The following is an 11,366-nucleotide window of genomic DNA, read 5'->3' on the forward strand; positions in this document are numbered from 1 at the left end:
CATTTATTAGGAAGGTCAAGTTATTTTCTAATTAAAGATATGATCTTTTAAACTTTAAATAGTAAATGCCTTTTTTTTTGGTAATTTTATAAAGGAATTAGGATTTTTTTTTTCTGGGCCAAAAGGAATTAATAGATTAGGTTAAGAGTAAGTTTGGAAAAATCTTGTAGTGCCAGGGAAGAAGTATAACTTGCTTAAGCTACTTCTCTTCACTAAGGAAGTTGAGCCTCCAACTTTCTGAAAAATTTCAAGCTCTTAGTGAACCAACAAGCGTTATTTATTTTCTTTTTGATAAATTTAACTTCTCTCTCTCCAATCTAGGAACACTTTATTTGAGGACAATGTCCTTTTGGTTCTGCTTCAAGTAGTTCAATCTCGCCGGTATAAATAACTCTCCCATCCTGTTTAATATGTTAACAATGAAGTTACTTTAAGCTCTCCTATATCATATCGAGCCCTGCATGATGAAAGAGTCTCTAATACAGAGTTGTAGCCACTATTTCTCATGAGCATACACATACAGATTTTTTTATTTTGCTGAATTCTTTTAAGCCTTATTATTCTGGTTTCAAGTCAGGAGAGAGAATGAATTTATCAAATACAGTGAGAAGGTTGATTAATGCTGTGGCTTTCTTGCAGCAGTTATCATATAAGTTGTTAGGGATGGTAACAATTATTCTATTGAATTTTGGAACATTTATAATTTGAAACTCATTGATGTTGGAAAAGGATGGACAAAACACCTCAGAAGAGAGAGGGTTCAAACACGAGAATAATGAACGAAGGGGCAATGTTATATATGCGGTCAAAAAATGAGGATACAGAAGAAAATCCTGATATACAAACTGCTCGGTAGATTCTCAAACACATGGTCCTTCGAAATGGATGAGTCAAAAGAACAAATAGCTGATATTTGCGAACTAGGTTGATGTTCCTCGTCCCCATTTCGTTTTTAGCACTTCATTTCAGATCCAATCATCCTGCTACAATGACATGATCATGCCAAAACTAAATATACCAATAGATCAACCGCTTTCTTGTAGACCAGGATCCTGGGCTCCTATAGGTCAAACTACCATCACAAGGGAATGAAAAACATTAAGACTTTCCCTCTCAATTATTGGACTTAACCGTGCTTTCTTGAAGGTTGAAAAATGCTCGAGTAATGTGATTGGCGATTTGGGGTAAAGGAATTGGTAATCAGGTGCATGTCAGCTCCCTGGACCGACAACTTAAATAAGCCTCGCAACAACGTATTTTTCTAACACCACAATGGCTATCTACGAAGTGACCTCCCTACCCAGTGTATCCACAAGAGTCAGTATTCGTTCTTAATCTGAGAAATGAAAAGCAATGCTATGAGCACACTCGAGTTCGTTGCGCCTTCCTCTTTTCCAATCCATCAACAAACGCATTCACATCTCTCTCAGCTAAACATCTTTTATATGGCATGAACCCTCGTGGAGATTTGGAGGAGGTTCTTCCCTGATGGTGGGATGATTGACATTGAGAATCAAAAGCATCCAACTTGTCTCCATTTTCCATTTCACTAACTGATTCAGTGTTATAATCTATACAATGACTTTCCTTCTCAATCACTCTCTCTTTGAGGGAGGTATGATGAGGTGCAAGATTAAAAATTTTGTTTCGCAGCCCAAGGTCGAAGTCTGGAAGACTTTGGTGTAAGTTCCAGCTTGGTAAAGAATCATCAAATCCTGACTCAACAGAGCAAGTGTTTTCCTTACATATAACTGACTGAATTCTGTCCTCATCTATATTCACTGACGTCTGATTATTTGTCAAGGAGACAGTTCTTCCAAAAAGTTTAATGCTTGTGACCTGTGGCATTTTGGTATCATCTTCAGTAGAATTCTCGTTTTTCTCTGAAGTCAACTCAACCTTCTGAAATGACAGTGGAATTTCAAGTCAGTGAATAGAATTTCGTAAACTTTCATTCCATGACATAAGCTATGTAGAATAGGATAACATAAAGCTTATCATACCAGGGAGAGATCTTTCTTCAAATCAGCAATTGAAGGGACAGAAGCTAAATATCCCGTCTGTTCCTCAGACGAAATGGACGTAATACAATCATTTTCCTTTCCGACTGGAGATAAGTGGATCGAGTGGATGTCAGTAGTGCAAGAATTAGGGGAAGGACATCTATTCGTCTGTTCAGAGAATGCTGATCCGAATGCTTCTGAACCAAATGCAGATAACACTGAAGTTGGAGATTGGGTGTCTTTCACTGCAGCTGACATGTTTGGCGATGGAGATCTTTCTGACTCATTTGAATGTCCTTTGAACGAGTCAGCAGATTTGCGTGGATATGGATGCAATGGTTTCCTTTTTGGCCGAGGAGGAGGTATGTCAATTGGCTTTACAGAACTTTCAGTGCTACCATCAGATTCCCGCACAACCTGAAACAACTTAGAGAATAAGATGCTTGAGAAATATTAGGAGAATAAAGCATCAGTACGACAGTAACTTTTCTACTGCCATTAAGTTGTATATTAATCAAAATCTTGGCTTCTCCACAACAAATAGACCTAAAGATCAATCAAAACCAATTGTTTTATTTTACTTATTACTATCATTATTTTATATTAATATACATATCCCCCTCAAGGACATCTATGAAATTATAAAAAATCAACCTTAGAGAAGAACTTCTGTGCATGGCTTCGAATTTGAACTGCAGTTTTGGTACCTACATGTTCTGCATGAAGATACAAACAACTTCATCTTACTTGACAATGCGTACAACTCATGATTTAGATGAGATCACTAAAGCAGCAGAATGAGCTTACCTTCAATTTGACGCCAACCACGGCCATACAGTTTCAAAGCTTCAAGGAACTTCTGATGCTCTTCCTCGGTCCACTTTTCCCTTTGCTTGGTAATGGTATATGGTTTCCTTGCCTGTTATAAAAAGTAGGATTTGAACAAAATGAACATGAATTCTTTAGCCATATTGTTTCTGTAAGGGGGAAATCATGTTCCAATAGGAAAGGTAAAACGACCTTGGGAGTAAAATTGTCTCCTGTAGTAGTTATAGTCACATCCTTCTTACAGATAACAGTTTCAGATTTTGTGCTGCCGTCTGGAAGGCAGCTACTGGCCATGCCACAGTTGTTTGACTTTGTGCTCTCTTTTTGATTCTACGCACCAAATAATAAAATGAGTTAAAAGATGTCTCCAAACAAAGTGAATTAAAGAGAGGGTTTGGAAATAAGTTCCCCATTAAAGATGCTTCCTAGATTTCAACTCAGCTCCTAAGGGGCATTTATTTCTTCTTTTAAGATACAATAAAGTTACTGGATCGGAGCTTGTTACAGCAGCATATGAGAGATCGATTGCCATCGCTTCAAGAATAGACATGGCAACCAGTACATTTATACTCAATACCAAGCCAAGTCTCCACTTATATTTAAGACAACACCCAGTCAAGTATTACTCTGATATTGGATCGTCAATTTATGCAGGAAAAGACTTATATTGTATCTTCCTTCCTTGTATCTTAGGTTATCAAAACCTTGCCTACGAATTTCATTTGGAGCAGGAGTAAAAAAGAAGAAGCCCTTTCAATATTACAGATGTGATATGGTTTGAAATGCTTACTCTTCCCACTTAACAGTAACAGCTTACAACGGTACAAAATATTAAAATTTCAGACGACTGAATTGTTCTCTCGAGTCTCAACAATCAGAAGAAAGCAAAGAAGTCTATCCATTGCATGGCAGCTAACGTAGTTTCAGGTAAACTAGTGAATCAGTTTGCTTCAATGCGACGAACATTTGAACTTGTCTTAGCTCCATATTTCTAAGCATACAACTACCCAGGAAATGCCAAAAGGAACCAAAACAAAACCCCAAAAAACAAAACAAAACAAAACACTGAGCCCCTTTGAACTGTTTGCTTCTATACCTGCATCTCCATTGAAGCCAACCAGAGTCAGTCCTGCCGGAGAAAGAGCCCAATCTTTATAGAGAGCGACCCCCGTAGCCTAAGTCAAGCATTGCTAACAACAATTTATCTGTTTTCGTTGGAAGTGTATAAACAGCTTTGTGAAATGAAAACAGCTTCAAGTATGATTGCGAAATCAGATCAACTAAATTCTCAATGGCCGAAACTGAAAAAGTCTACAGTCGGAAAGAGAGGGAGTAAATTAAGAATAATAGCTACCTCAGATTTTGCCTGAGAAAACAGATTCCACGACCACGATATGACTTTTCCGGGAAAATAAATTCCCGTTTCCAAGATAAACTAAGCAGAATCAGAAGAGAGAGGGAGAGATTTTAAGAGCAATGAATCTAACGGAAAATGGAGGAAGGCAGGAGCAGAGAGACGGGGGGGGAGGAGGAAAAGCCAAGGGGAGGATGGAGATATAAATAAAATAAATTGAGAAAATAAAAATTAGAAAGGAGAGGGCGCCACGTCAGATGTCGTAAATATTTTCGAATTTTTTTTCAAAATTCCCCTGGAGGATTCCAGAAGGCGTGAGACTCTTGTGGCTGAGAATGCACCGGGGCTCGCGACACGTGGCGCATGCTTGTTCTGTCTGGTGTTAATGTCTCTTTTCGACTTTCGTAAAATTAGCGAAAAATAAGGCTGCGTTGTTTGTGGAACATATGAGAGCCGGGCAGATAATTCTCAAGATTTTACTCAAAAAAATTAGATATTTTTGTTTGACCTATTCTTGTATTTGTTTATATATTTATCTCACGCGCCATTATGCGCGTGATTTTGAGCATGCTTGCTTCAATCATGCCACAGTATTCATTCATTCTTTTTCATTTTTATAGGAAAAATGATAAGGTTAATGCTTCAAGAGGAGCATAAATATATTTATTGCTATATTTAACCACGTCACGGACAAAGTTGGGAATCTTTTTAATTTTGATATTTGAAATAATTATTCCTTTTATCTCTCTCATCACATAAGAGCATCATATCAAACACTCCATTTTTGTGAGAGAATAATTGAAGTACCATTTGCAATAATAGTGACTAAAGCTTCGAGAACACACTTCATTAAGTGTGTGGATGGAATTTACTAATTAACAGGGATAATTATTAGTTCAATTATTTTGTGTGAATTTGTACTTCAGTAATCATTTTATGTTAGTGCTATTGCATGTATTCCTTCCTTTTTTTTTAAATATTAGAGAATTTCAACCAACTCTTACAATTTAAAAAATTAATTAATTTCAATAATTATGTTTAAAATTAAAATAGTTAAACTAAAATATATTTATAATAAATACTTATTCCCTTTAGTCTTTTTAATTAGCCACATTCTAAAAAATTTTATTGATCTTTTATATAAGTCATTTCCCCTTATTTTGTTTTTTACCCTTTAAAAATTTTTAAAAAGAAGTGCAATATTTAAACTCTTAAGAAAACTCTTTCCACATATCAAATTATCCTTTTCTTAAACTTAGGGACAAAATAAGAAGTTATTTATTTTTAAAGATAATTTATTATTTTAACTAATATTAGTTTTGGTGAATTAGTTAGAAGTAACTTACAAAAAAAATTAGAGGAGATTTTTTTTCTCTAATTTAATGATATACTAGTGCTATCCATTTATGGAGAAATACTTAGGTAAATCAATTACACCACATCATTTGTAGTCTGTTCAATTAAAATATTTTAAGTAATATAAATAAAATCTTGTGTGATTTTTTAATTAATTTTATTTTTTAATAAAATGCATATTTAATTTCTTGTCTTCTCTCTTTGCTATCACTAATATCAGAATCAATTTATATTTAATGTCATTTAAATGTTATGTTTTTATTGAACAGATCACAAATGATGTGATACATCTGGTCTACCTAAATATTTCTCCCATTTATGAGGGACAATTTGGAAAAATTTAATTAATGCTTCTTGAAATTTATAATTTTACTTATAATAAAAGATAAGGTAGTTTTTCTTATATTTGAAAATGGAGGAAGTATATTTTTAAAACTTTCAATAGAACATATTAATATAAAAACACAGAAAATTTATTGTAAGTTAGATATGGTTTCTATTGGCCTACTCCTTTCGATCCAAAATATAAGATAATTTTTATCAACTAGCATAGTCTAAAATATAGAATACTTTGTGAAAGATCAATAACATTAGATTCTTCTTTTTTAAAAAATGTTCTCATTAATTATATTGTAAATAGAGATTATAAAAAAATAAAGATAATTAAGATATATATTTATATATTAATTTTAACTGGACTAAGTGCCCTTGAAGAGTTGTAGTGCTTGATCCCTGCCTAATTTCACAAGTCAATTCTCTTGTATAATGTGTTTTTGACTTAGGTGGGGTTGATTTGGCCATATCAGTTTCATTTGTTTTTGGTAAAAAAATATAAAATGATATTGAAAATTGCAGTTTTTATTACAGTATTATACGGGTATTTGATAATACTTTATGAAGCAATTTTAATACAAAAATGTTATTATTTGCGGATAGTATTTTTGTGGAGAGTGTGTTGCCCTAGGCTATTCCTTGGAAAGAAAGGCGAATATTTTTGAGGTATTTTTAGTGGAGAGAAAAATGAAGAAATATCTTACTCGGGACAGGACAATAGGAGGCTGTTGTCATAAATTCCATTTGCATTTATTTATTATTTCCCACCTCTCATTATATTTCTTTTTTAAAAATATTACACAGATTAAAAAATGTTATAAAAATATGAAACATTTTACCAAATTTTCCACTCATTTAATGTCTCTAAAAATATTTTAACAATAAATTGTAAATTACTGTACTCCAAAAAGTAAAACAAGAGAATTGTTGTTAGATAGTATTACTTTAGAATTCTAAAAATATTTATAACTTGAAATAATTTTTTTTCCTCTAAAAATACGAATGTAATAAAACAACAGGGTATACTTTAGTACATTTTTCTACACAATATATTTCTGATCCTTTTTATAAAGTCATGTTAACTGCAACTTCAAAAAAAAAATTATTTAAATTTCATGTACTTTTTGTAACCTTTTAAAATTATCCTTTGATTGGTAAATGGAAAAGCCATTAATTCCTTCTTTTTTTTTTTGAAAAGTCCATTAATTCGGAGTGAAAGAAATTACGAAATTATTCAAATGAGTTATAAATGTTCAATTGAAATTTGTAGATGGCTATATAATAAATATCTTTAGGTAAAATCTTATAAATACAGAGTACCAAATAAACTTATAAATACAGAGTACCAAATAAACTATGGCCTAAAAAAATGGTTAGCAAAAATTAGTCTCATTAATTAATAATGAGTTAGCTCAAAATAATTTTAAATATTATGAGTTCAAATTCAGTCAGCATTCTTTGGCGTGGGACGTATCTTAATTCTGAGCTTTTATGACTCAAGTCATTATAAATTCAAAATTAATTAAAATTTCAAAGCGATGTGAATAATTTATTATATCTTACTGACCTTTCTAATTAGGTATCATACTATTTGCCCATGTGGTCCCCACCATACTCTCCAGTCTCCATGCGCTTTTTCGCCACCTCACCTTCCACTTGCTCTTTATTTACCTTCAACGCTAAGCCTCGTTGCTTCCCTATTATTAAAGAAACAAGTTTTAAATTAATACCTATACAATATTTTTTCACTGAATATAATATTTTAAGGTAAAATAAAATAAAAATAATATATATTTTTTCTGTTTAAAAATATAAAATATTTTTCAAAAATTTAAATGTTAAAAAATATAAGGTATTTTTAGTCTTTTAAGGTGTAATCATTATCTTTTTTTAAAATATCCTTATTAATAATAAATTTATATTTATTATAAGATGTTTAATAGGAATAAATATAAAAAGATAGAGTTAGTTTAAAAGTATTTAATTAAAAAAAAAAATTTAATTAAAAATATTTTATATTTATAAATAGAAGGAGTATGTATATTATCATTTTATGATATCAAGTCATGTTAGAGGATTTTTAAAATTATGAAGTCAAACATTTCTACGTCATAATTTCTTCAAAATGAAGGCATGAAAAAAAAAAAAAAAAGCAAAACGTAATATGACAGGTCTTCATGCAATCTGGTGGTGGTATTTTTCATTAGCAAAAAATTAGACCTTAAAATATACTCCCTTCAAATTTCAATCTTATAAGAGAGAGAATAATTTTTTATCTTATTTATTAATTATGTCATTAAATTTTTATCATAAATATTATTTTTACCCATTAAATATTAGTAAGGAAAAACATGTTAATAAAACTTATAGAGTTTATGAGTTTTGATTTTTTTTCATTTCTAATAAAATATGTTAAAAATAATTTATAAATAGGAGAAGAGGAAGTAGGTTATTAGGTGATTTTCTGTGTTTAGAGTTTGATGGAAAAAATTTCTAACATCTAAAAAATGAAAAGAATTTTAATATTTATTTCCTTCGTTTAAAAATATAAAATATTTTTAATAGAATCTTACCACCTAATAAAGTCATTACCTCCTTTATAAAAAAAAAGTAACTACTTACTTTCAAACTAACCTTATCTTTTCATATTTATCTCTATTAAATACCATATAATAAATATAAAGTCATATCAATAAGGGTACTTTTTTAAAAAAAGTAATGATTATATCTTAAAAATTAAAAATGTCTTATATTTTTTAATATTTAACTTTTAAAAAATATTTTATATTTTTAAATGAAAGGGGTAACAATTATTAAATTTGAAAAAATAATAAAAATGAAAAATGCGAAATGTAGTCTGAGTAGATTGCATATTATTTGACTTGACTTGATGAATCATCGAAACTTTGCTTGTTAGACCCAACTCATGCCAAGGGTCTTCCTTAGTGTTAATTATTACAATCATTTTTATTTTAAAAATTATGAAAAAATACCAGCCACAAGTTGAAGTTGTGTCTGGTTGGGGAAAAAGAAGATCATTTTTAAATACTTGTATGTGTGTGCGTGTTTTTTTTTTTTTTAAAAAAAAATTCGATCAACTGTCCTCGGGTATTTACAAGTGATTAAATTATTTAGAAATATAAATAGCATATTTTAAAAGTTCAAATCGATTTATAATTAGGTTAATTCATTTATGTTTTATAAAATCAAAATAAAAATATTAATTAGAATTTAATAATTTTATTTCAAATTTTAGAAGATATTTTGTTTATAGTCTAAACTTCAAAGTATATTTTTAAAATTCTTATAGTTGGCCAAAAAAATTGATTAAATTCTTATACGTTAAATTTTGATAGATAATATTTTATTTTTCAAAACTTATACACAGACGCATAGTGGGGCACAGACCTGCCTTCAAGATATCATACACCCTTTAAGGCTAAGGGTAGGGATGAATGAGGGATCAACCTCTTGCCAACCTTTCTCGGTCATTATTTAATAATATACTTTTACTCTTTTATTAATATAAATAATACTCTTTCTATTTAAAAATATAAAATATTTTTTAAAAAATTAAATATTTAAAAATATAAAATATTTTTAATTTTTTGAAGTGTAATTATTGTCTTTTTTTAAAAGTGCCCCTGTTGATAAAAATTTTATATTTATTATAGGATATTTAATATGAATAAATATGAAAAGTTAGAGATAGTTTAAAAGTAGATAACTATTTTATTGAGGGTAAAATTTGGTTAAAAATACCTTACATTTTTAAACGGAGAGAGTACATATTATTTTCGAATTCCTCCCAATATATAAAGGACTTAATTAAATTTATAAAATAAAATTACACGTCAATTATAAATAGTATGATTCATTTTTTTTTCTAAACAATTCTCCAAGTCTTGATAATCATAGTTAATTAATATAATAACATGTCGATATAAAATTTACAAAAAATTATATTGCTCATAAGTCATCGACACAATAATTTTGATGAAGCATGGGGCCCATAATTTATCATTAATAACATCAACGTTGGTTAGGTTTCTCAAGAGAGGCCGTTAGGATTGAATCACATTTCACATGACACAATAGACAGCTTTTTATTATCATTTATTATTATTATTATTATTTTTGGGTTGGTTTGGGAAATATAGTGAGCCAGAAAAAAGAATAGAGTGAATAGAGACCTCAAGTTTTTTGAAGGGTTGGGGAAAGAACCAACTAGTAAGGCAATTTGATCACTCTTCACGTGGGATTGTGAACACCATTGCCAAACTTTTATTATTTCTTCACCTAAGTTTTTTCATCACAATGTTTCTTCCACTACTTGAGTGAGGATATTTTTTATGTTCTTATTTAATGTGATTGTATATATCTTAAAACTTGAATTCAAGATATTAGAATAAGTTGACTTAACTTCTGATATCTACCTCATAACTTCAATGTTTAGTTGATCAATTATCGTTTAACATCTTTATTTGTAGGGTTAAATAATATTAATTTACTAATGATTTGTTAATGTTTACTATTATTATATTTTATATTGATAATTCAATCTTCACGTGACAACTTCAGAGTGAAAAGTAATTAATATTATCATAGATTCAACTTTAGTGTTTGCGGGTCTAGATCTAACATATGTCAATTGATTTTGTATTTATGTAGAATGTAAGAGGCAGATTTGTGACTCCATATTGATATGGATAAGTTTCTTATTATGTTTTTGGTGGGTTAACATTCCAAGGCGAGCCAAACTCGAGAGTTTCTTTCTTTCTTTGTTTTTTTTTTTTTTGTGCCCAAATGAACTTGTCGAAGTGGATCAACCTATTTTCTAGCAAAGACAATAGCAAAATGTAAGTGAACCATTTGGTTTTTGACTCATGATGAGATCAACCACGACTTCAATTGACTCGTCTGGCAAATTTATGGTAATATCGATGACTAGGTCTTGGATTCAAACCGACAAGGTTAGCCACCTAGATGCCAGCTGTGCACTTGGGTGGGTCAATCCAAGACCAAACATAGATAGTGGCAGAGCCATGTAGCAAGGGCACTAATGCACACCTAACTTTATAAAAATAAATAAATAAATAAAATTGATGTATAGATTTAATATTTTAAGCCTATATTTTTAAAAAAATTATTTATTTATTCTTGAGTTTTACTATTTTGCACTACTATTATTAAAGCTGGTAATTCAAGCGGGTTAGGCTTATTTGATCGAACTCAATTTAAAACGAGATTAAAGTATCATACTCTTTTAAAAAAGTTTATATAATCAAGTTTGGCCTTAACTTTTTTTAGCTCGATTCGGGCTGACCCGTCGGACTTGGCAAAAATTACCAACTCTACATATATATAGAGAGTTAAAAATTTCAGCGGTTAAACTTATTTAGGTCGGGCTCAATTCGGGATAGGTTTATTCAAATCGAACTTAAAATATTTTACTATTTTTAAAAAGCTTATATAGTTAAGCCCAACGCTAA

The 11,366-nt window shown here is 30.3% G+C and overlaps 1 protein-coding gene across 5 annotated transcripts; it reads right to left on the reverse strand.

The window, feature by feature from the left end:
- Window positions 1-773: 773 nt before the first annotated feature.
- Window positions 774-4,376, reverse strand: LOC129319842 (protein REVEILLE 7-like). 5 transcript variants are annotated; one of them, XM_054964925.1, is made up of 7 exons: window positions 4,186-4,376; window positions 3,928-4,006; window positions 3,024-3,161; window positions 2,811-2,922; window positions 2,658-2,719; window positions 2,004-2,429; window positions 774-1,902 (listed from the first exon to the last, which is right to left on the reverse strand). In XM_054964925.1, exons 2-7 carry the CDS (start codon window positions 3,937-3,939, stop codon window positions 1,357-1,359), a joined length of 1,296 nt encoding a protein of 431 aa, XP_054820900.1. In that variant the 5' UTR covers window positions 3,940-4,006; window positions 4,186-4,376; the 3' UTR covers window positions 774-1,356. The 5 variants fall into 5 exon arrangements, with proteins under 5 accessions (XP_054820900.1, XP_054820914.1, XP_054820907.1 ...); XM_054964939.1 differs by having other exon boundaries at window positions 3,928-4,021; XM_054964932.1 differs by having other exon boundaries at window positions 3,928-4,036.
- Between the last annotated feature and the right edge of the window lie 6,990 nt (window positions 4,377-11,366).

Source organism: Prosopis cineraria, unplaced genomic scaffold, assembly GCF_029017545.1.
Source record: "Prosopis cineraria cultivar Desert tree isolate PC_DT_omini unplaced genomic scaffold, ASM2901754v1 PC1, whole genome shotgun sequence".
NCBI lineage: Eukaryota > Viridiplantae > Streptophyta > Magnoliopsida > Fabales > Fabaceae > Prosopis > Prosopis cineraria.